At 32.8% G+C, this 26,308-nt stretch overlaps 2 protein-coding genes and 1 pseudogene across 5 annotated transcripts; all 3 read right to left on the bottom strand.

Moving 5' to 3' along the window:
• Window positions 1-3,664: 3,664 nt before the first annotated feature.
• On the bottom strand, window positions 3,665-4,709 carry LOC110651259 (uncharacterized; annotated as a pseudogene).
• On the bottom strand, window positions 3,731-7,990 carry LOC110651260 (pentatricopeptide repeat-containing protein At2g21090). Of its 4 annotated transcripts, XM_058146685.1 has the most exons (4): window positions 5,780-7,990; window positions 5,021-5,186; window positions 4,646-4,728; window positions 3,731-4,532 (listed from the first exon to the last, which is right to left on the bottom strand). In XM_058146685.1, the coding sequence occupies exon 1, from the start codon at window positions 7,653-7,655 to the stop codon at window positions 5,808-5,810; it is 1,848 nt and encodes a 615-aa protein (XP_058002668.1). In that variant the 5' UTR covers window positions 7,656-7,990; the 3' UTR covers window positions 3,731-4,532; window positions 4,646-4,728; window positions 5,021-5,186; window positions 5,780-5,807. The 4 variants fall into 4 exon arrangements, with proteins under 4 accessions (XP_058002668.1, XP_058002660.1, XP_058002675.1 ...); XM_058146677.1 differs by having other exon boundaries at window positions 4,646-5,186; XM_058146692.1 differs by lacking the exon at window positions 3,731-4,532 and having other exon boundaries at window positions 4,571-4,728.
• A 7,946-nt stretch (window positions 7,991-15,936) lies between these two features.
• LOC110651258 (ABC transporter E family member 2) lies at window positions 15,937-26,222 on the bottom strand. The gene is made up of 12 exons (XM_021806531.2): window positions 25,887-26,222; window positions 25,371-25,499; window positions 24,549-24,634; window positions 24,353-24,450; window positions 23,339-23,456; window positions 23,151-23,240; window positions 20,484-20,788; window positions 20,206-20,401; window positions 19,934-20,119; window positions 19,566-19,835; window positions 16,847-17,092; window positions 15,937-16,529 (listed from the first exon to the last, which is right to left on the bottom strand). Exons 2-12 carry the CDS (start codon window positions 25,471-25,473, stop codon window positions 16,410-16,412), a joined length of 1,818 nt encoding a protein of 605 aa, XP_021662223.1. The 5' UTR covers window positions 25,474-25,499; window positions 25,887-26,222; the 3' UTR covers window positions 15,937-16,409.
• Window positions 26,223-26,308: the final 86 nt, after the last annotated feature.

The raw sequence follows: 26,308 nt of genomic DNA on the forward strand, positions 1-26,308 counted from the left end.
ATTACATCTTACAGTCATATAATTTTTCATCATCGGGTTTCCCACAGTCTCAATGCACATACTCATCACAAAATAAGGGTCTACAATATTATTTATTTATTATTTTTTATCAACATAAAGTTTGTTAAAATTAATAAAAATACGAAAATTATTGGATATATTAATAAAACTAAAAGGAGTAGTTAAAATTGATAATAAATAAAAAAAATTGGAATTATTTTCACCAATTAATGAGTTAATTGTTTTTAATTAATTTTATTATTAAAATTGAGAACATTTGGAGAAGTTTATGATTAAATTGATATAATTAAAGTTTTTATTAAAATTGATAATTGACATAAAGGTTTATTTTTTTTTCTTTTAACCTTATTTAATATATATAATATTTAGAGTTATATTAAAGAATAAAATTAATATATGATATATAATTATAACAATGTTTTTTTAAATTATATAATTTAACTTTTCATCAATATATTTACTATATATACTTTTTTTTAAATACTTCAATTTTTAATTTATATTAAATAGAATTATATATATATATATATGAATAAATAATAAAATTCATTCAATCATTAATCTAATTTTTTACTTATAATATTGTATTCTTCTCTAATAATTAATTAATAAACATAAAATATAAATGAAAGAATTTATGAAATGATCAAATTATTTTATAATTTTTAATTTATAATAAACAATAATTAACATATTAAAATATTTAATTCATATATAATATATAATAAAGTTATATGAGTTTAAAATTTTTAAATAATATATAATTACATACAAAGTATATAAAACAAATTACACATAAGAGAAAAAAAATTTAAATAGATACTATATGTTATTTAAAAATTAATAATTAGCATAATATCTTAGGCTTGAGTTTAATTATAAAATTAATATAATTAATAAGGTGATTAGAATTTATAATATTGATTTTTTATTTTAAAATAGTACATTATTAAAAATTTAAAAATATTAATTTGTGTAAATGTAAAATGAATATAACAATTTATAAAATTTTTTTAATAATATAGTTTTATTCTAATTTTTTAAATAATAAATACGTATAAAAAGAATTAGAAGCCATACTCTTTGAATATAAAATTATTATTTCAATTTAATAAATTTATATTTAAATATAAACACCAATTGATTTTTTAATTTAGAAAGAATCCAATTTTCATATAAATACAGGCATTATATTACTTAAAAATTTTTTATTTATTTGAATTTAATAACTTTTTTTATTAAAATTTGATGTTTACTTTTTAAAAAAATAATTATAAAAATTTTAATTTAAAAATATGTTAAAAGTCAATTTTACAAAGTATTTTATTGTAAATCAAATAATTATTTATACATTTTTTTACTATAATTATTTCAATTAAAAATAATAAATAATAATGTGTTTATTTTTTTATTCTATCAACATTGATTTTTTAGTTTTTATACAAAAATATTTTTAATTATTAATTTATTATTATAAATAATATTAAATTATGAATATATACAATGAGTATAAAAAAAGTGTAACGCACATTTAAAAAAAAAAACTAGTATCTAATTTGTCTTATCTCGGCCATTATTTTCATCACATCAACCTAATATACACTATTTATTTTAACCTTAAGATTAAAAATAATCTAGAAATTTGATAAAGCAAAGGAATATTTTTAAAATAAATTAAAAAAATTTTTATGATGAAAATATATTCTTTTAAGTAAGGATTGTTATTTTAGAAAATTTTTACTTACACTTGATTTATTGTGGACTCAAGACACTACATGTATAATAGGACTCATATATAAAATAAATGAAACCCACATATTTATATCTTATATTTATAATAAATCAGTTTTAGATAAGTTTATTTTCCATTTTCATAATCCTTTAAAAAAACAATAATATTAACAAATTCAATTAAAAATAAAAGTGAAGTGGGTTCATTAACATGTGATAGTGATTCAATGGCATTATTATTATTATTATTATTATTATTATTATTATTATTATTATTATTATTATTATTATTTGGATCACACGCAAAAGCCATAATGTGATTCAAAAAATGCACACAATAAATATGAAAATTAAACACATGACATATACATCTAATATGAAAATATCTATAACATAACATGACATATTCATCTTCATCCAAATTAATGTTCTCTTTCCCTTGGGTTGGGTATACATATGGAAGTTAGCTATCAAATAATTCATAGAGAGTATAAATACCAAGTAACCTGAAACTAGGGTAAAGGAAGATCGAGTTTCCCTCATTTTCTCCTTGTCTCTTGCGAATTCTAGAATTCATAGATGAGCCTCCACTTGATTTTTTTTTTTTTTTTCTGTGTGTGCAAATAAAAATTAACTCAAATAGAAAAAAATTAATTAGGACTTTGAGAGAGTAGGAATTAAGAGAGATTGAAAATCTGAGAGAATGAAAATTTGAGATAGGGTGGAAAATTGAGAGAGCAAGAGAATTGAAAGAGATATATAGAAGGAAGGGTGTGAAATTGTATAAATTTGGTTGTTTTTATAGGCAAAATTAATTTTTCACATTTAAAAAATGCCCTAAAGGTTAACTATTATTTGATTGTTATTAGCAGAAAATTAGACTTTTCTATATATTCTTTTAAAAAAAATAAAGAAAAAAAAAAGTGAAAAAAAAAGCCATGGTAACAATTTAGTACATTGAATTTGGGTTGACTATTTTGTAGAGGAAAATATATTTTAAGAAATAACTTAATTCTCAAAAGATTAAACTATAATTTTTATCATATTTCAAAAATTAAATTATAAAATGCTCTTATGCTATGTTTGGATATCAAAATTTAAAATAAGGAATTTAAATCTAATTTTAATATAAATTATTAATAAATTATGTATTTTAAATATTATCATTTTACTTATTATTATGAATGTTTTTAAAGTGAGTTTGAAATAACATCATTTTATAAATTATTTTAAATTCACACATAAATAAAATATTTATCACATTTAGGAGGTTAATATATATTCATAACTCTAATTAATTGACCAAAACATGTATTTTTATCAAATTCAAATCTCATATTTCAAATTCCCAATCCAAACACAAGATTACTTTATTTTGGCATAAAAATGCCATTAACAATGGCAAAATTGGCTTTTCAGCTCTCAATCCATCAAAACCTAATTAAATCAACATCGTTAGAAATATTGTTAGAAATAGAAGCTCTCGTTTCTCTCTCGAAGGCTCTTGTCTTCTTCGGTTAATCTGACCTTCATTTCGGGGCTGTGTTGAGAGGGCAGGAAAGGCTTCCTTCTAGTCCCAGGGTACGGGCTTTCCTCCTCATCTCTGGGTGACGCTATAGTTAGTTTTTGGGTTTGTTTTTGGTTTGTGGGGTGCGTAATCCAGAGAGGGTTCAGGTCGCTTAGATTTCTGGGTTCGGGTTTGATTGGTTTGGGCACTAGGCTCTAAGGGTGGTCTGCTCTGGGTTGGGCTCTATTCGTAATCAGGCCTTTAGCCTTTATTTGATGTAATTGCCCTTTTGGGTTTTAATGTAATGGACTTGCAATTAAAAAAAAAAATCCACCGAAACGTAATTAATTAACGGAAAACACAATTTTAGCAATTAAACTCAACGCAATTCATGTGCACAAACACTTTGTACATAACATGTATAAAGCATTATTACAGTGGACATAGAAAGTTCAGCTCTATCAACAATAATCGAGCTAAATCTTGTTCATCCTAGAAATTTATTTACAGGAAATCACAATTTAAAATGTCAAAAATCTATGAACAGGAACAATTAAAAAGAACTACAGAATAACAGATTAATTAGGCCTCCATTTCTTGCATGTGTGAGTCCCACCCATGCATCCACAAAATCCTCACCTATAAAATTAGTAGAGAAGATCAGCAATCGATCTGAACATACCTAGAGAAGCACTGTGTTATGAACAGCCTAGCACATCCACGAATCCTTCCTTTCACTGGTTTAACGCACAAAAATGGGTTATATGCCCAAGGAGTAACATTGTTCTCTACCCAGTAAAATAATTTCCTTAAAGAAGCTGGTTGTTGCTCACTCAAATGCTTCACATTGCTCTCAAACTTTGTTGATGGCAATTCTGTGCCAATCCAGTTATCCTTCAAATACCCTGCAACACACGATGGGCCCCCACCCATGTTCAGGCTGTGGTGATTTTCTTGGCTTCCATGTACAGATTATTCTCTTTGGCAGCAATTCTGCAATTATCTTGCCAAAGACACGATCATCCTAATGGATCAGATACTCTCCCAGTTGTTCCTCCAAGCACTTTGTCAAAATCTGGAGTATCTTGATGCCCAAACTCAGTCCATATTTCAAGAATTATGATCTCTGATTGAGTCTATGATAAGAATTTCTTAACATCACTGATGACAACATCTACATTGTACGCTCAATCAATCATAGTCTTTAACAATGGTTAAAAAAAACAAAGGTGGGCCATTTTCATAATCTATCAACAAGTCTCATGTTCGAAACCTATTGGATAGGAAACAGAGTTATTCAAAAAAAATAAATAAATAAACTATTCTCATTGTGTAGTGCATTTAATAAATAATAGTCTAAAAAGAAATCCAAATATTGATAATTACCACAAGGCCAACTCCGCAAAAAATTTCCCACCGTTGATAATGCCACTTCTAAGCATATTCTCATGAGTGTTCTCCTTCACTGCCTACGCTAGATGAAGCAATAGCATGTCATGCCCTAAAGCAAGATTCAAAATGGTAAAATGGTAAAGCAACTGAACAAAAGCAATATTTGCTAGGGACAAAAAGTATTATAAAAGATACAAAGCCCCATAAAGCACCTACAAGTCCATTTCAAAAATGCAGTACCCTGCACAACAGAGAACCACATACATCCCTCGTCAATTGGATGTAGTAGAATAGAACATTTTTCATGGACTTTTGAACCTTGAAAATAAAATGGTCTTACCAGGTGATTTAGTATCTGAGGACTCCTACCTCAATGATTACAGGTGATGATAATTCACAACTGCTTTCCCTCCTTGTAAGCAAGCTGGATGTCCATCCCATGAATGGAGATGCATAACAAGAAGAAGATCAAAGACATGTGGCAAGAAGCATCCAGTGGTTCACACTGTCTATAGTTTAATATCTTTTCAGTGTCCTGCCAAAAATATAGATTTATTTTTAGCAAAGTAGCTGTTGAAAATTTTGCAAAATTATAGTAGTCCACAAAGTGCAAGCTATGTTGAATATTGTATTTCTAGGGAAAGAATTTTGGCCAATATCTGAAAATAAAAATAAGTTTCTTGTTGTGACATCTACATGCTCTTCTTCCTGCTCTTCCATCTTTTGGATCCATTTCTCTGATCTGCACAATGAATACAAATGAACTTGCTGCAATCATTAAATTAATACCATGTCTTACACAAGGAGAAAGAAGAATGTCGGCAGACTCAGTACCAGGAAAAATCCTTACTAGCTAGTTATGCAACTAAATCAAACAATGAACAAGTTGGAAACTGTACTTTTCAATTTATTGGCGAACAGTAATCCAAAACAATAACAAAAGAGGAAGAAAAATATCTTCCAAATGATTGGCTGTCTACATTTTTGGAATAATCTCACAAGTATAACATTGTGGAGATTCAAGTCTAGAAAATGAGAACTACAATCTTTGGAAGCCTCCCATTCAAGTAAAGGTAAATGTTACAAGTTAAGCAAAACTGAAAAACTTGTACATATCCCTCACCACACCTGGAAAAGTATGGATGAAAATTTTTTCTCACTCATTATTAAATGATGCAACTTCTTCTTCTTCTATGTGGTCAGCTAATTGTTCCAAGATTGAATATATTACTTCTTTCAAAGGGTGCAACTGATCTGATACGGTAAAAGAGTGCACCTTGTTTTCAATATCTATCCAACTAAGGGCTCGCTCCTTTCTTACTCGTCTCTCATTCATAAGCTGTCTCACCTTCTCAACCGATTCCCACCTCCCATGTGCAGCATATATACTAGATAGTAACACATAGGCTGCAGAGGATTGAGGCTTCAATTCTATAAGTTTTTCTGCTGCTTTTCTTCCCAGTTCTACATTTCCATGGATTCTGCAAACACCAACTAGGGCATTCCAAATTCGATCATTTGGCTTACATGGCATTTTTTCAAGTTGATTCATCAACATATCAAAATGTCCTGCACGGCCTAGAAGATCAATCAAGCATGCATAATGTTCCTGATTGGGAACAACACCATGACAAGAAGTCATGGAATCAAATAACCTAAGCCCTTCCTGCACAAGACCGGAATGACTACATGCATTGAGAATGACAACCATCGTTATCCCATCTGGCTTCATGCGTAATCTAACCATGTCATCAAACAATCGAATAGCCTCTTCACCATGACCATGCTGCGCCAAGGCAGAAATCATAGTATTCCACAAGACAACATCCCGTTTATTACCCACAAGGTCAAAAACTAACCTCGCAATTCCCATACTTCCGCACTTTGAATACATGTCAATAAGAGAGCTCACCACAATTGTATTAGGGCTGAAATTGGTGCGTATCAAATAACCATGTATTTGTTTACCATGATTAAGTGAAGCTATACTAGCACAAGCACAAAGACAACTACTAAAAGTAAATTGATCGGGGCTAATATGAAGCATCATCATCTTTGTAAACAACTCAAGTGCCTTGTGACCTAAACCATGCTTAGCATACCCTGCAATCAAAGCTGTCCATGAAACAGGATTCTTTTTGGGCATCAAATCAAATAATTCATTAGCTGCCTCCATATCACCCAACTGGGCATACCCTGAGACCAATGTTGTCCAAGCAAGAATATCCCTCACATTCATCTCGTCAAACAGCAACCTGGCATCACTTATCTCCCTGCATTTTGCATAGGCATGGACAACTGAACTGGAAATCACCAAATTCGATAAAAATCCAGCAACCAAAACCTGCCCATGAGCCTGCCTAGTAAGCTCCAATTCCTTGAATTTGACACAAACGTTCAACAGACCTGCAAAACTATACTCATTGTACCCTATCCCCAAATTCCTCAACTCCCTGTAAAACCTCAGAGCCTCGTTGCAAAACCCACTCTGCGCATAGGCAATCACCATTGTATTCCAGGACACAACATCTTTCTCGGGCATTTTATCAAACAACTTCCTAGCCGGCTTTATTTTGCCCAATTTAGCATACCCAGAAAGCATATTATTCCAGGAGTACAAATTCCTCATAGGCATCTCATCAAACACCTTGTATGCGCCTACATAATCACCGCATTTCATATACATATTGATCAGGTTATTAGCCAAAAACGCATTGGGTCTTTTAAATCCGGTTAACTTCAAATGTAGATGGATCCTTTTGCCCAACTTGAGCGATTTGGAATTTGCACACCGTTGGATAAGGTAAGCTAGTGTCTGACATGGCAAGCGTATGCCTTTGCGTGACAACAGCTCAAGAGAGGAGATTGCTTGTGCGAGTTGGCTTTGAGTGGTCAAATTAAGAAGGGATTTAACTATGCAGGGAAGCCTTGTGGAGAGCTGCTTTCTGCGAGAGGAGTGAAATTTCGAGAAAGTGGAGGGCTTCGGCGAAGAGAGAGAGAGCATTGGAGAGAAGAACCATGCGAAGTAAAGTCAAGAGAGTGTTACTCTCGTTCATCATTATTGCGGTGGTGTCTCCGGTGAGATTAGCATCGCCGGCTGCGGTACATGTGAAGGTGGGGCGTGGGGTATTGCCATGCTGACTAATGGCCCTTGCTTAGCAACCAATATTTTTTTGCCATATCAGTAGTGATTAGTGGGTCCGAACCTGATTAGGGCGGTAAATGAACTAAGCTCTTCCCAAATTGCTCGAGGTTTGGTTCATAAAAGCCCAGTTCGATTCAATTCGTTTAAAAAATGAGTTGACTTTAAGTTTTATTTTTAGGCTCTTTTGATAAATGTATCGAGCTTGAAAGCAAGACATTTAGAGGATTGCGAATTCACTCGTTAAATAAATAAAGTTATTTATAAAAATATTTATATTAATTATTGTATTTTATTATATTATAAATATTTATTATTTTATTATATTATAAATATTTATTATTTTATTTAAAAATATTTTAAAGATAATATATTATTTAAAATTATTATATAATTAATATATAAAATATATTTATTAAATATATTTATTTCTAATTTAAATTTAAGTTTTTTTTATGAAAATTAAGATTTTTTTATATAAAAAATAATTAAAATAATGTAATTTGAGCTTTATAACTATAAATTTAAAACTCACTCTATAAATGAGTCTCAATTTAATTAAAAAAAACTCGATTTGGTTATGCTGATTTAGAGCTCATTTTCTAAACAAATTAAATTTGAGGTTATAGATATTCAGCTTAAGTTCGACACGAGTTGATCTCAAATTTAAAAAATTTTTGACATAATCGAGTTTGAACTATTTAAAATTTGATTTGGCTTGATTCAATGAAAGGTACTATGGTAAGGTCACTTTAATTAAGTTGACTTATTTGTTGAAGACATTCTTAAACTTCTAAGTTAATATATATATATTTGTTCTTATAAATTGGGTGTTTGTAAATTAATTTAATTAAATATTTTATTATATTATGTTCATTAAATCTTATAAGTTCATTATATATTTTTATTGTATTTATTCTCATATTCATGTTTAAAAAAATTTATTTTCTTGCAATAATTTAAATAAATTAGGTACATTAATCGTAGAAAATTTAAAAATTATTTTTATTAATTTTAATGAAATATTTATTTATTTAATTTAAAATTAAATTATATTATAATGCAATTGAAATATATTTTGATAATATTATAATAAAATATTGAGTTAATATAATTTTTTATTTGAGAAAAAAATTTAGTATTCATTTTAACAATAAATATATTTATAAGTTATTTTTTATTAAATATGCCATTCACTTATAAACATTTTAATTAAATGTATATTTACTTAAAATTTTAAATATTTTTAAGTTTAAATTAGTTTATAAAAATTTACTATTTACAAGTTAATTTATATAAAATAAGTCAAACACTCTCTTAATATTATCAACAAATTTGATTTTATATTTTAATATTTATATTAAAAAAATTCTTAGATCTTAATTTTATAAATTAGAAAGTCATTTCATTTAAAATTAAAAGCCATTTTCCGTTAGCCAATGACTTTTAAAATGGTCATAGTGTTCTCCAATCTCCTCTCACTTCCCAATCTCATTGTGCAGAAGACTATTATTTATGTATTCAATTACAGCGGCAACATCCAGAACCTTAAAGAAGTTGAAAAGCTCACGCATGCAAAACAAAGGGTTGAGCATACCATGAAGGTGGCTAGGTGGAATTTAATCGAAGTTGAAGCTGATGTTCAGTGATGGCTGACTAGAATGAATAGTGTGACTGAAGAGGCTGATAAACTTCTCCTTCTGACATAAAGACATAGCAATGGGCATAAGGGCAGTCAAATTTTGAGGCCTTTGAACCATGAAGGCAACTGAACCCACAATTCAGTTCTAAGAAGTTTTTAGCAAGAAATTGCATATTGGTTCAACTTAATTGCAGTAGTAACTGTTAGAAGAAAGAATACAAGTAATGAAGGAAATGATTGTGTATTTGTCTGTGTATTTATCTGTATCTGATTTACAGAGATATTACATCTATTTATACATGAGAATATGAGCTAATTTAGACAAGAATAATAATTGCTGTAATTATGCTACACAAATCTCCTATAATCATACTAATTGCTGTAATTATGCTACACAAATCTCCTATAATCATGCTAATTACTGTAATTATGCTAACACCCCTCCTCAAACTCAAGGTGGTAGCACAAGTGCCAACTTGAGTTTGCTTAAGAGATCCTGAAAGTGAGCATGAAGATGCTTTTTGGTGAATATATCAGCGGTTTGGCTGACAGAGGAGACAGGAATCAAACATATGAACAGATGAACAGAGAAATGAGTTGAGCGAGGAGCAGACATAAACTGACTGACCAGATGAATAGCATATGAAATATCAGGTCAAGTAACTGTGAGATAAACAAGACTCCCGACAAGCTGTATCAAACAGTGGCAAATAACTGAAGTAGAAATTAAACAGCAGCAGATTGAGACATTTGAAGATCAAACCAACACCGAAAAAGCTTGAGCGAAGTCGGAGGAAGCACCGGTCAGCAAACAGACAAGCCACGTGCCGCCACTTGTCGACGCATGAGAGATCTTCAGAAACCAAAAAGTGGTGCGTGAAGGCCACTAGCACAAAACCCGGCCACCGGATTTTGAAGATCGGCTGAAAACACTACTGTGATCCTTCCTAAGGTAGCAGTGAGACTCAAAGGTCACTGGAACTAGTGACTTTAAACAGAGACAGAACAGGTTGTAGAGAGAGAAGAGAGACCCCAGAAACTAGAAATAAAAGCTTTACGACTCTGATACCATGTTAGAAGAAAGAATACAAGTAATGAAGGAAATGATTGTATATTTGTCTGTGTATTTATCTGTATCTGATTTACAGAGATATTACATCTATTTATACAAGAGAATATGAGCTAATTTAGACAAGAATAATAATTGTTGTAATTATGCTACACAAATCTCCTATAATCATACTAATTACTGTAATTATGCTACACAAATCTCCTATAATCATGCTAATTACTGTAATTATGCTAACAATAACACTGAGAAGGTTGAGCTTGCAAGCATAAACCTTGCATACATCTGTGATTTCATATAGGTCATCTTGCATGAAAAGGCAATCCAATTACATTAAACACATATTGTTTTCTTATCATTTATTGTTTTCTTATCATACTTTAGTAATAGTAGAAGGTGAAAAAAAAAAAGAGGCAGGTAACTATAGTTCATGGCGATCGTAGTGATGTAAAATTTGAAAAATAACATTGCAGGTCCATGTAATGCGAGCAATGGCCCCTTGATTTTGTGAAAATTAAAATTTTAATATGATATTATATATTAAAATTAAATTAATATTATATATTTATTAGTTTTTTTTTTAATTTGTAATGTCTTTATTTAAAATATTAATTTTATTTTAACTAAAATTGGAATTTGATAGGCTAAATAAATTGTTTATTTGCTATATAGCTCATAATATTATTAAAATATTTTTATTTAAAAAATATTGCATTATTTTTATTCTTAAAATGAAAGTTTATAAATGAAGTCTCAAAGGTGTATTCTCTTCCTCACAAACCCAAAAAATAATAGATACTTGCTTTCCAAATCCAAGTTTCAAATTTTGGTGAGTTTATATACATATATATATATATATATATATATATATATATATATATATATATATTCCTCGTTGATGTTATCTTTCTTTTCTAATTTTTAATTTAATATATCGGTCTATTTTTATCTTTTATATTCATAATAAATTTTGTAAAATTTAATTTTATTACCTAAATTTTAAAATAATTTCATTAATATATCACATAGATTTTTATAAATAAAAAAAGATGATAATATAAAAATGAAATTAACAATCGTTTGATCAAATATTTATATTTAAATTTATACATTTATTGTACACATTTTAATTGATTATGTATAGATCGCGATGTAAATATTTAATTTAATAATCATAAAAATTTATTTTTATATAAAATCGAGTTTGTATTATCCACAGAAAATGTCACGACCCAACCTATGGGCCGGACCGGCACTAAGACCTGGGCCAGCCTAAAGCCCCCGAGGCCCGTAGTAAGCCTAACTGTTCATTTACCCAATTCTAAGGCCCATTTGGGCCCAATTTCAAGAAAACAAACGGACAGAGTCCGGCCATAAAATGGACTTTCCAACGGGGAGTTTTTGACTCACCCGACCTGTAAACACAATATATAGTCATTTGGGGAGCTCAGCTCACCCTCCACATACTCATCAACATAAAAATAAATGAGAGCTCAGCTCCCTCATCCAATCCATCAAACATGTATAGCATATTAAGTTTACAGGTCCCAAAATAATAATTTAGTTTACAGACCCAAATCAAATAAACATTTCTAACACATTCGGAAATTCTAAGATTTAACAAGTTTATACAAACAGTAATAATTGACCTGCGGGGGAGAAAGCAGGTTAACTTCAAAAAATATCCTCCTGTGGCCTGTAAAAATTTTTGAACAGGAGTGAGCGTTCGACTGAAAGAGTAAAATATCAATTTTAACCATAATCCCTATAACTATCTAAAACTAATGCACCCTGTAGAGTGAAATACAACATCAACAACATTTTCACATCATAACATCAAAAAGGTAATTTGGAGCACTCACACACCCTGTAGTATCAATCATAACATATGGGGTGATCCCTATCTGACTCTCTTAAATCCAACACAGTGCGGCCAATTACTCAAGCTCGGACTTCCACTTAATAACCAAATCGAGGGTCCCAGCGAATTACTCAAGCCGTGACTACCCCTCGAAGGATCGGGTCCCAGCGAATTACTCAAGCTGTGACTACCCCGTCCTATCCATAGTCCACACCACATCACACGCACGCCAACGCTGCACCGCTCCAAATTACCACAACAACATTCATGGCACATCAACGATTATGAATGCAACATAAATCGTGCCTAGAGTTTAACTACATAAATATATGCATATAAGTGATGCATGGGCATGCTTGAACATATAATAATATCGAAATTACAATTAAAATTAATATTTTACTCACGGACTTGTGATGGTCACCGAGGTAGGCGGAGGAAGAAAGGCTGTCGGCTCACGACAATTTTATTACAATCATTTAATAAATTTGACTCAATACAAACAAAGAAAAAGACCAATACGTCCTAAGTCGTGCCGAAAATCCGGCAGAATCTCCCCTATACCTAGGACCTACCCAACCTGCAAAATGGCTCAAAACACACTTCTATATTCACAATCCATATATCCATAGTTCAATCATATCACACAGCCCCTCCTGGGCCCATCAAATCAGTCATCCATCACAATACGCAAAATTTCAATTTAGTCCTTATTATTGATCATTTTTGCAAAAACTGCCCAAACAAGCTCTAAAAATTATAAAACTTTTCCCCGCGGTCCTTAGCAATATTACTAAGCTATTGCAAAAAGAACCGTAATTTTCTAAGCTACCACGAATATTTTATGGATTTTTAATCCTATTTAAGCACTAGAAAATTACGAAAAAGCAAGGTTCGGGTTTACCTTTGCCGATTCCGACTTGGTGGCCTTTTCGGGACGTTTGACAATGGGGGGGTAGCCAAAACCTCGGTCCAATTCGGAGACTTTTCCGTAGCAGTGCATGCGTAGGAAATCCACAGACCCGGTCAACTGTCGAATTTCGGCGAATTGAGGATACCTACACGAAGCCCATAACACGGGGGTTAGTACATAAATTTTTCAGAATTTTCTAAGCTCATTTAATGCTCGGAAAAATACTGCGAAGTTCCGTGGGACCCACCGAAAAACGGTGTCGGAAAAATTCGAAATTTATGTCGTTGCGAAGCACTCGACGAGTGGAGCGTGCTGGTAGCCTCGGTTTTCTCGTGGGATTCACGGTTTTCGAGAAATCCAGCCCAAAAGTCGAAATGGGCTAAAATCTTCCCGAGCAAAAATCGGACAAACCGCTCGATGGATTTCGGCGTTCTTGGTGTCTATGGAAAGCTCTCGCCGAGTAGATGATTTTAGACACAAGACCCGGTCCAATTGGTGGCCGGATCTGCCGGATTTTGACCGGAGAAGCCGAAACGCCGCGCGCGCAGGGGAGGGCATTTCGCGCGTTTACTGGCCGTTAGGGCGTGGCCGGGAGGGTCAAGGGGCGCCGGCCTACCGGGGGCTCGGCAGGTGGCTAGCCGGCGGCTAGGGGTGGGGAAGAGAGAGAAAACGCGAGGAAGAGAGAAAGAGGAAGGAACGCACGCGGGAGGAAGAAAAAGAGAAGAAGACCGGTCCGATCCGGTCCGGTTCGATTCGGCCAGTTCGATTCAGAATACAAAATTTGAATTTTTACTCTGCCTTGGGACCGAAAACGAGGTCCAAAAATTCCGAAAAAATTCCAGAAAACTCAGAAAAATACGTAGACTCCAAATATATTTTTAGTTTTGCCACGTGGTTTTTAAATAAATTTTTAAAATTCATCAAAGTTTATATTTTCGAAAAATCGAACCCGATTTTTAAAATCCGAAAAATCTCAAAAAAATTCCTAAAATTTAAATAAAATTAAAATACCAAAATGCTCATAAAAATTAAAATTTTGGGGTGTTACAGAAAAATATTATAAGTACAAATTCCATTTGACTCCCCAAACTTAAATCCTAGCTCCGTTTATAAGATTAGTAATTTTATAAGATTTACGCATCCATTGAGCAATGATCTTTGAACCCATGATGATGATATTAAGATAACAAATTTCAAGCTTGCAATTCTGTTTATTTTGTGAAAAATAATATGAAAAATATTTGAAATATTAAATTATAATATTAAATTAATGAATGAAATTATTAAATTTAAAAAATAAAAAATAATTTTAAAAAAAAATCTTCCTTTAAAAATTACTTAGTTTTCTCTTTATATTTCCTATTAATGAATACCCTAAACGCTAAAAAAATAAAATATTAGTCAATAAATAGAGAATTCAATTTTTTGCAAATGTAACTTATTAGGCATAATGTAGATGATTATTATGTAGTAAAAATATTTAGTTAAAAGTAATGCGAACACATTGATGCTATTGTTCTAGAATATTTATATTCATAGTGCTGACAAGTACACACTCCAAATACCAATATATATATATATATATATATATATATATATATATATATATATATATATATTCTCCCTTTTATTCTAGATAAATTATTTTCCTATTCTGCATCAAATACTATTTCTATTTTATAAGAAAATAATTTTATTTGGTATATACTTAGTTAATATCCACTGCTTTAAGTAGAGTGTAAAAGAAATCGTCCAAACCGATCAATGCAATGAAACCATATTAATTCGGTTCAATTTTTATAATTTTTATTTGTGTTATATTGATTATGGATAATGTATTTTGATTTGATTTCGATTTAGAAAATTACTGACCGACAGAAATTCTAACTAACGCTTCTGGAAGACAATGAAGAAAGCTCCATGCATTTTATATGATCTATGAAAAAATTTATAAATATTTATTATTAAAAAATTTAATTTAAAATTAAATATTTCAAAATATATTAGTGCTAAATTATAATTTTTTTAATTAATAAACAAAAATAATTTTAATTTTTTAATATAATAAATACATAAATGTATAAAATAAAATACAACTGAATAAAACCAACAATAATGATTTTATAATTTATTTTATTGATTTCGATTGTTACACTTTTCAAACGACCTTTTATTAATTTAATTTGAAGAAATACATTAAAAGCATTGTCCAATTCAAATACAAATCCAACCCTATCTGTGGGAAACAAGTAGGAACAAACATTGGAGGCCTCAGGCCCAAAAAAAAAAAACATTGGAGGCAAACCACCGGAGAGATTGGGAAAAAAAAAAAGGGGAGGGGAAGAAGAAGAAGACAAATTGCTGGTGAACTTTCGATGTCCCAGCTCTGGAAGAATCTAATAATAACTGATTTTTACAGCGATAATTACGTCCTTTTCATCCATGTTACAGTGCAGCAAGTAAGCTTGCAACCGAAGGAACGGCGCCAGGGCGAGGAGCAGAAGAAATAATGAAATAGTAATTGACAGCCACATAGTAATTGCCATGCCTCGTTAATTCACATCAAATTAGAATGACTGTTTTCATAACGGGTAATATAAATGAGAAAAAATATATATATAAATGAGAAAAAACAAGAAAATTTCAGAGGAATAGCTATTACACTGCAATCAACATAATATTAACTTTAAAAATGACTCCAGTTTAACATGTTTTTTGTTCTTCCTCTGATTTTGTATGAAAATCTAGAGAAATACAAGCGTCAAGTACAATCCAGGAAAATATTATGATTCACTCGAAGTTGTCAAAAACAGGAGAACAGAAAACACAGTATAAGAGAAAACATAGTGAAGAAGAATCACAAATGGCCTGCAGCTCAATCAGACAAAAATGGAACTTATTTCTTCAACAGCCGGGAGATATCCTATCATTTGTCAACTATTAGAATAACTTGGCCAAGTTGCAAAATTATTCAGAATGATGCCATCAAATTTTGCATATCTAAAATCAGCAAAATAAAATGAAAACCTCTGCCCAAGTCTAGCGTAAGCAAAAGCATTAAGTTAATCTGAAGACTACCCGAAAGAGTGTTTGGCCATGAAGAAAACTATGTAAACCTGCCAATAATTACATCAATCATCCAGGTAATAATATGACCCAGCCGCCTTCTGCTCTCTATCCTTGGTAGAGTCCAATTTATTGATTCTTGGTCGATAATTGGTTGGGTCCCGCCTAAAAGTGATATCTAGATGCTGCATCAAGTGAAGCAAAATCAAACTGTCATTATAAAGAGACCACAAATACCAGGAGTAAAATTTAAATCGTACAATTATGACAAATGTTAATTGTGCAAAAGTGAGCTATTGAGATGAGCCTTAGTGAAGCTCACAATAAGCAAAACTAGTACATGGTTCAAAAAGAAGCAGAGAGCCTCCATGCAAGGTGAAATTTTCAAAAGCTTATGTCAGAAACTAGACTAATGAAAATAGAAAAATTCAGTTGGAATTTTCTTGCGTTCATTACTTCATCTTTCTTAACTATCTTTAAAACATGAACAATGAGTACTTACTGATAAGAAGAGATTCATTCCAGTCAACAATGACTGAGGCGAATTTGCTGCACAATCCACAGATGGCCTCCCCTCATATACAATAACTCTATCAGCAAGGTAAGTTGCCATTATAAAATCATGCTCCACCACGAATGCTGTTTTCTTCGCGTGAAGGATAAACCTCTTTATGACTTTTGAAGCAACAATTCGCTGCTCAGAATCTAGATAAGCACTTGGCTCATCGATTAGATAAATATCTGCAGGCTGCATCACGTGCAGTAAACCAAACATCAGACCCCATTAAATAGAAGAAGCCTCAAATCTTTCAATATTAATATTAAAAATTAGTTAAAGTAAGACGATCCATCGGCTAGCTTCTAGTCACAATTACAGGATATGCTGCAAACATGCTCATGTCACTGATTTTTTATGAACCCACAAAAAGAACTGAACCACACACACCAAGTGAATAAGAACAATGTTATAGACAAGACTAGTTTCAATTCACACGCCGATCAGCTATAGCTACCATTTTATATTCAAACAACTGACATTCACTGCATAAATCAAGAATCACAAGTACAAGCAATTACAAACTACAGAAACAGGAAAGGAGCAAAGTAAAACTGCCGAAAGAAGTTTCAGGGACTGTTTGCAGCTTAGGGTCTTCACCGCATGTTTAAACATGCATTCCTGGAGTCACACAGGTATAGACCTGCAGTCTTCCCCCCATATAGTCAAATGAGGACAAGGTTTCCTGTCTTAGGTCTTGAGTGTTCCCTCAGGCTTGCCTCTTGTGGGTTTTAGGAAGCTTTCAAACTTGGGAAGGTCTTCTAAGGTTACTCTAGGGCTCAGGTTAGGGCAAAGAAAACCACAATCATGCATTTTGATGGATATAATGTCAACATAAAATTCCTGAAGTCACACAGGTATGGACATTAACAAGATCTGTTCAACAAAGAAATTTTCATCTCGCAGCATAAACACAAGGATCCATGCATTTTTAAAATAAATAAATAATCTATTTGCACTGAATCCCGCTGCCTTGAACCAATAAAAACTTAAAACATGAATGATAAGGATCCAGCCAATCCTTTCGTTTTGAGCAATAAGAAAATGAGGTTCAGGCACAAAAGCATTTGATGGGGATTCTTGGATGGATACAGTAAAATTTTAGGTTTTGCTTAATGAAATCTCCTTGTGGTTTTTCTGGTGCTTCAAGCAGAGTTGGACATTAAACTTCATCATATGAAGGTGCCTAGCTTAATTACACTACAGAGTTCAGGAGAGACAGACATTATCACATGAGTGGATTCCAAGTTAGCACAGCATTGGTATTGGATACTAGATTATTTCCCATGTAAGGTGCCAATAATACCATTCCATTTATGTTGAAAAAGAGGAATAATTGTTCCATTTAAGAGGCATTCTTATACGCTTTCAAGTGGTTTTGGGGTTGAACATTAATTTGGCCTGATAAGAATAATCAAGGTGGACAACAATACAAAAATATTGATTCCACCTTGTAAACTTGGCAAGTTCCCTTTCACTTAGTAACCTTTGGGTGTTGCCTTCAAATCCAAAGGTGTCAGCAATAAAGTGATTCCAAAGGTGTGAGCAATAAAGTGATAACAAGGGTGAGCATTAGAGTGATTGGATTTGCAGAAAGGAAATAATTAAGAAAGTTGGGAATCTTAAAAAATTTAGATTACAATTATAAAGAACACTTTATCCAGTCTCCCTACTCACTTAAATCCTTTTCTGCTATTCTGAAGCGTGGCATATATAGATTAAAACAACTCTAGAGAGATCTTTAGGCATGAATAATGTTTCCAAATAGAACAATGCATCTAACTAAAAGGGGCTTTGGAAGGGAGGAACTTTTTGTACTTCAACAATGATTTTACATGGTATATGGCGATGCAGATTCACCAATGGAGAGCAACTGGTGAAAGGCACTTACTAAGGTGTGCTATGGAGACCGCTTAAATATAACACTCTTACATAACTGGCAGTAATTGATGATCACAATTAAACACTTGAAAACTGCGCAAATAGTCGAAAGTGATAAAACTCATGCAATTGTAACTAAATATAATCATGCAATTGTAACTAAATATAATCAACACTAACGACAAAAGGACCAAAAATAGAAAACAAATCCTATAGGCCTCAGAAAATTTATCCATGTCCTAATACTGTCAAACAAACATATTCCACGTCTAGCACAGTGTCACACACTAAACAAGCCCCCTACAGCTAAGTATCCATGCTTCATATGACTAGAAGCTGGCATAGCATAGAAATCCAAATGGGTAGAAAAAAAAAAAAAGTTTGAACAATGCTCCCATGCATCCCTTCCATAATTTGAAGAGAGGATTTCACAATTTTTTGATCATGTAGAAAATCCATGTACAAATCAAGAAATACTTTACATCACCCTACATAAAACTAAAAGTCCATCTCAACAAAGTAAAGCATTCCAAGCAATTTTATATAACTGAACTCATCAACCTCACACGAAACCCTCAAGCCACCCTTCATGTAATTCTTCAATAATTTTTGCAAAACCTGTTCCATCCATGAGCCCACTCACTCAAGACCAAAAGAATCAACCACAAAAAAGACATATTCTAGAATACAGTAAATTGAATTAAAACATCACCAACTGGTCAGTTGTATTTTCATTTCACCAAAATGAATTATTGAATTACGAAAATAAGTTAAAAGTGTTCACCTTCCCAAGGCAGAGGCACAAAGCAACTCTTTGCAACTCCCCACCAGACAGATTCACTACTTCTTGATCCATTAGTTGTTCTATAAGAAGCGGTTTCATGACATCTGACACAAACTGAGGATGTGTATAAGAATCACGAATTTTTTGATGTAGCAAGTGTCTAACAGTAGATTGAAACTTAGGACTGATCTTCTGGGGCTTGTAAGAAACATTAAACTCAGGTATCTCCACATCGGAATCTTCGACACTATCAGGTTTTAATAAGCCAGCCTGCATATTTGGCCCAGAAAATAAATTGTTCAACAAATGCCAGATTTCATGGTAAAAAGAATGTTTTACAAAAAAAAATTATGTTTAGAAACAAGTACCAGCATACGAATAAATGTCGTCTTTCCGGTCCCATTCTCGCCCAACATCACAATTATCTGAGAATCTGTAAATTCACCCTCAATCACACGAAGCTTGAAGTTGCCCTGAGTTTTAGTCATGGTTGGATATTTGTATCGTGCATATGTTTCAATCTCCTCAGCACTCTCCTGTGGAGTCTCAGCAACCTAGAAAAGGCAACTAATATTGCGTCAAGGAGGAAGGGAGGCAAAGTGTGCATCTGTGTGTAGATACAAAAATATAGCAAAATTACCTTGAAGGTTAACGACTCATCCCGGAATCGAAGGTTTTCTGTAGGAACAAATCCAGCCAAAAATATATTAATTCCTTCCCTAACAGAGAAGGGAAGGGTTACAACTCCATATGCACCAGGTTTCCCGTATAAGCAGCAAATGAAGTCTGATAAATAATCGAGGACACTAAGGTCATGCTCCACTACAATTACATAGCTGAAACAAAGATGAAGCCAATGCAATTAAGTTCAAAGTACAAGAATGAAAAAAATTTTCAAGAACAAAAGAAAGAAGTTACCTATTAGGTCTGAGCAAAGATCTGATAACTTGGGCAGCTTTAAGCCTCTGTTTGACATCAAGATAACTTGAAGGTTCATCAAACATATATATCTCTGCATTCTGTATTGCAACGACAGCAATAGCAAAACGCTGTAGCTCTCCACCCGACAAATCCCCCACATTACGATCTATAACCTGGTTCAGCTCAAGATCATCACAAAGTTCTGCTTTCATCTCTCTCTCATCTTTTTGGTCAAGCACCTGCCCTACATTGCCTTGGACTGCTTTAGGAATGTGATCAACATACTGAGGTTTTATGATGGCCTGTTGAATATGAACTTGTATTTTAGCAAGAAAGAAATAGATGAATTTAAATGAATCAAGCATTGTTCACAAGATTACATAGTTTAGCATTTCTCCTTTTTATCCTACTTTGGTAGGCAGAAAAATACACTACAAAAAGGGAGCATAAGGAACGCAGACTTTAGCATAGCAAGCCAAAACAAAAGGTCTTCTTATGCAAACTCACATTTTTTTTTAAAAAGAAGAAAACGGTAAGGAATAAAGATATCAGGGTAAAAGTTGAAGATGAGAATAAAAATTACAATGAACGGAAATAATACTTCAATCATATCCAAATAGATAATGCATCACATCACTTCAGGAACAGGAGGAAAAAAAAAAAAAAAACATGAGGTAAAAAATCCAACTTGACATGTAAGATTACTTACATTAGAAGCTATGAATTAGATTCAGAAGGAACTATTTTTTGCTAGGGAAAATATGAGGGGAAAGAAACTGAAGGGAGATAGAAAATGGGATAAGACAGAATGAGTTTCTCTCTTGTTTGGATGAGAAGTAGGGGTGAGCATTATTTGGCTTAAGCCAACAAATTGAACCAAACTTATGCTATTTGGTTTTTCAGTTCAGTAGCCGACCATTAAAGCTTAGTTGTTGTTGTTGTTATTGTTGTTCTTTTTTATTTTTCTTTTTCAATTATTTCAGCTAATTCCATTTGGTTATGTTTGTACAATTAAAAAAAACAAATCAATCGAACCAACTGAAATTATATTATGTAATAAAAACCAAACTAAGCCAAAATATTTCAATTTTAGGTTCAGTTTGGTTTCCCTTCTAAGAAATTTCAGTTTATTCGGTTTTGATAATTTCAAACCGAGTCAAGCAAATGCTCACAGCCAATGTTATTAAAGGAGCCAGGCAAGGTGAGCGCCTCTCTCGCCTAGGCACTAAGGCACTAGGCTAGGCAAGGCGAGGTGCACCTCTTTCAAAATAATTTTTTATTTTATTTTTAGGGTTTCCCTCCTCTCCCTCTCCTCTTCACTCCTCCCTTCCTCTTCTCTTCTCTCCTATTTCTCCCTAAACCCTAAGCCCTAATAAAATGGAGTTAATTAACCTTTCTTTAAATTTCATTTCCTTTGTATAACCTTATTGTTTTTTGCTTTTTATTTCTCTTGTTTTACATGTGCAAATAATATATTTTTTTTCAATATGTTTTTTTACTTATTACACTAGTTAAAAGTATGATATTTTTATATTAAAAGTGTCTCTCTGTGCGTGTGTGTGTGTGTGTGTGTGTGTGTTGCACCTCACTTCAAAAACCCTCTCACCTCCCATCGCCTCTCACCTTAAGGCCATAGGGTACCCTATCACCTTAATGTCACCTCTCGGCTCTCGCCTTAATAACACTACTCGTTGCTATAGAGGAGAAGAAAGAAAAGAATTCTTTTTAGAGCCAAATCACAATAACATCCCTTTCTTTTAACAAATAACATCTAAAGAGAGGATGATTTAGTAGTTATGTTTAATTTCTCTTCAATTTCACCCAAATTTGGGGTAAAAAGTTTTGTGGACCCCACACGAGTATTTAAAGACTAAAACTTTTCCTCATCCATTTTTCGCTCTCTTCCAAACAAGTTCTCATATTCTCCTTCCCCTCTTCCTCTCCCCCAATTTCATCCCTTCCCAAATATAGTGTTAACAATTGTCCCATTCAAGATTATCTTCAATGGGAACTGAAATTAAAAAGGACTACAGCAAGTGATACTCATAGATCACAAAGCAAAGTAATTCATGGACCAGAGCCCCGAACATATAATACCAATAAAGGCATACAATTGAACAAATAAAAGGACTTATCTTATGCCCAGTGTGAAATGACTGCATTCAAATAAACAATTGTATGTAGATAAGGAATTAAAAAAAAAAAGAAAAGTGATCATCATTGGGTGAGTTTGGTGTAATGGTAAAGTTACTCCATTTGTAACCTGGAGGTTCCAGATTTGAGCCGCGGAAACAGCTTTTCTGCAAAGTAGGGGTAAGGTTACATACATCGACCCTCCTCGGAGCCCACAAGTGTGATGCTTCGTGCACTAGATCATCCTTTTTTATTGACTGAATAATTGTCTCATTTATGCATCACAGATAATGCATGCAAATCAATTTTTGGTCATGACACTAAACATTCAACATTTCCACACTCAAATCTGCACAGTATAGTTACACAATTATGGTCAAAATTTACTATAGCCATTGAACAATTTGAAAAGATAACCAGAAGGTTGAATGGAAGAGAAACATGCAAGAACTTATGACACAGAAACTTAATTCTTTCATAAGTAGTTATTAGTTAATACAAGTTTAAGACCATGTCAAAACGGGAAAGTACCTTCAAATTATCTTCCAGGATACGGGTAAAATAATTCTGCAATTCCGATCCTCGAAAGTAGGTCAAGATTTCCTGCCAATCTGGAGGATTCTGAAATAGAAAAAAAAAAAAAAACATATCCAAAAAGGTTAAAAGAGAACATGAATCCATCGTGTAGCAATAATAGGAATTATACACAAAGGTAGTACATTGAAACGGCCCAAATTTGGCTTCAGCTTGCCAGCCAAAACTTTGAGGGCAGTGGACTTCCCAATGCCATTTGTTCCAACCAATCCAAGAACTTGCCCAGGCCTAGGGACGGGTAACCTGCAATAGTAATTTTCTGATACGTCAAAGGGTATAAGCATCACTTTTTGATGTCCAATACAAGAACAAGGCCATTGTTTGCAAGACACTGAAAGGCTTTAAAAGACACTACACTACACCAAGACAAATGGGTCCTTGCCGTGGTTTTAAATAACGGTCATATTATGTAACATAACAGCCGTTATTTACAGGTTTTTAAAGGGACTATTACGTTACCCGTTAGACTGTTATTTAAAGGTATATCTTGATTTGCATGGGTAACGGCCATTACCACTGTTACGTAATGGTAACAGCCGTTATTTACCGTTAAGTAATGGTAACGATCGTTACTCCAATCATACTTTCTAATTTGAACTATTTTTTAGAATTAATTTTACCAAAATACATTATTAATTATAAAATAACATCTTATGTATTTATGCCTATTATATAATTGTATATCTTAATTTTACTTGTATCTACCAATATCTACTCATTTCATAAACTTTGCAAATTTTTCAAAAAAATTTGTGTAGCGCCAAGCCATTACCATGCCGTCACAGGCTTGTTTCCATTACTCACGAATGTGGCCGCGACCGCGATTTAAAACCATGGCCCTTGCAGCTAGCTAATCCAAGATAATTATAAGAGAGGGTCCTTTTTTTCTTCCCTATTATTTCATACCTCCAAACTAACAGGAAAATTATAAAGGAATCAAAAGAGTAATTCTATCTTTGTATGTGCGGAAGTATATAATTATGCCTTCCAAACCCACAAGCAATTATCATCCAGGAAAGATCAATGATATTTCCTGGCTGCCTTCGACTTATGTGTGCATCTCCAACTCTAAATGTGGCTAAAAAGATGAGCATCTTCTTTCAATTATTAACCCAGTAACCATGCAATCATTAACAAACCTGTGCAATTTAAATGTGTTGGGACCATAACGGTGAGTTGTATCTTTATCCAAATCCTTTGGCAAGTTGATGATCTGAATTGCTTCAAATGGGCATTTCTGCATTAACAGATCTATTAATAGTTAGTTTTGCACGAAGCCATAAGCAAACTGAAAACAAACACAGAAGGATCCCTTCCCTACTTGAATTTACCAACCTTAACACAAATGCCACATCCAATGCACAACTCCTCAGAGATGAATGCTATCTTAGATGCAGGAGTAACCTCAATACACAATTTCCCTGCGGATAAATCGTACAAAAGGGTAAGAAGAAAGATATATGGATTACTAATCTATAGCAAAGACCATTACCAAAGACAATTCAAACCAATAGAAAGTTGACAATCAGTTCTACCTTTGAGCTCCAACATATACCAAACAGGGGCACAATGGATAAGGTTATCAAGGTGAGATCCACCCTAACCCAAATCATTCTGATTCTTACAGTCTTCCCCACTCCAGAAAACTCTATCTCATTTAAACTTATAACGAATATACCAGCCCAAACCTAGTTACCTAAAAGTTTAGTTGAACTGAGTACAAGGCTAGTTGTCAAAATAGAAATTAGGATGCTACCATCTAACTCTGTAGTAGAAGTAAAGAGACACTTTTAAACCAAAACAAACAAGTTACCTATATAAGGAAAGAATCAGGTGCAGAACACTCCTACTGCAAAGGAGCTTTAGTGAATTTATGTTCAATTCTTTTCTGAACGCAAAACCAAGAATTGGCATTGCTAATCATCAACCAAAGGGCCTAAAGTATTCTAGTATTGCATTGAGCAGTAAACACAACAATTATGGTGAAAAGATCTAGCATAATGATTTTAAAAAATGAACAAGAGATAATAGGACAGACTCTGATTGACTAAGCCTAGCAAAATGAAAAGATTAAAAAAAAAAAAAAAAAAAAAAGAAATAGATCATTGATATTTAAATTCAAAATGTAAGAATAAAATCATTAAAAAAAAAAGTTACCAGTTTTGACAACAGGGCAACTCTTTTTGCATTCTTGACGGCACTTCTTGGGCTTGCATCTATCAGAGCTCACAATTGCTATACGCGTCAACCTGTCTGCCATCTCTCCCTCTCCTTTCTTTCTTTTACCTGCCGAATATATTCATGCACACACAACCATCTAAAATTAAAATAAAAAATAACATGTTGAAGGGAATGATTATTGTTAATAATAGTCTGCAAATAGGATGAACTAATCGGAGCTCAGCTCAATAAAATCCGGCTCATTTATAAGCTGGCCAACTACCTCCAAGCACAAAGTTTTGAAAGAAATATCTAACAAAAAGCTAATAAGAAAATCTAATGAGCTAATCAGAAAATCTAAAGAAGAAATCATGAATTTTATGAGAGATTCAAACAACAAATAGCATCACAATCTATGGCTTCAATTTTCTTCAATTTTGATCCCAGCATCCATAAATAAATGAAAGGAACAGCCATGGGAAAAAAATACAAAGTTTTAATTGCAAAGCTCACCTCAACCACACAACAGCGCTGGCGATGTGGATAAGACAATTAGGCAGAGGGGTAGACAGCTATATAGGGCTACTTGCCTCCTCCTTGTGTTCAATTGCAACGGCCACGGCGATGGCTTCGAAGAGGTGAACGACAGCTACCACGGCAGTTATGGAGAGCGGCAAAGGCCAACAACAATGGTCGTGGCGGATTCAAATCGGTGCGGCTGTGGCAAGTGAAGGCCTTAGGGTTTGTAGGAGGAGCTGTGAAATGGAGCAGAGAGACCCTGTTTTGATTGAACGACAGTTTTAGTTTCACATAAAACGATGTAGTATAACTGTATAAGATCAAAGAGAATTAGGAAAGCTTTCTAGGAGTGGCAATTTTAGGGGAAAAAATCGAGTATATGAAAAAAAAAAATACTTACTCGTGTTGAAATTACA

The sequence above is a fragment of the Hevea brasiliensis genome, chromosome 1 (genome assembly GCF_030052815.1).
Source record: "Hevea brasiliensis isolate MT/VB/25A 57/8 chromosome 1, ASM3005281v1, whole genome shotgun sequence".
Lineage (NCBI taxonomy): Eukaryota > Viridiplantae > Streptophyta > Magnoliopsida > Malpighiales > Euphorbiaceae > Hevea > Hevea brasiliensis.

What these genes read in the sequence shown, in the direction of transcription:
- LOC110651258 (XM_021806531.2), bottom strand. Translation starts at nt 25,473, where the DNA reads ATGGCAGACAGGTTGACGCGTATAGCAATTGTGAGCTCTGATAGATGC. An exon ending in AACACATTTAAATTGCACAG is followed by an intron (nt 23,457 to 24,352) that starts GTTTGTTAATGA and finishes TTACTATTGCAG; the next exon opens with GTTACCCGTCCCTAGGCCTG. An exon ending in TCTTTGCTCAGACCTAATAG is followed by an intron (nt 20,402 to 20,483) that starts GTAACTTCTTTC and finishes TCTTTGTTTCAG; the next exon opens with CTATGTAATTGTAGTGGAGC.
- LOC110651260 (XM_058146685.1), bottom strand. Translation starts at nt 7,655, where the DNA reads ATGCTCTCTCTCTCTTCGCCGAAGCCCTCCACTTTCTCGAAATTTCAC.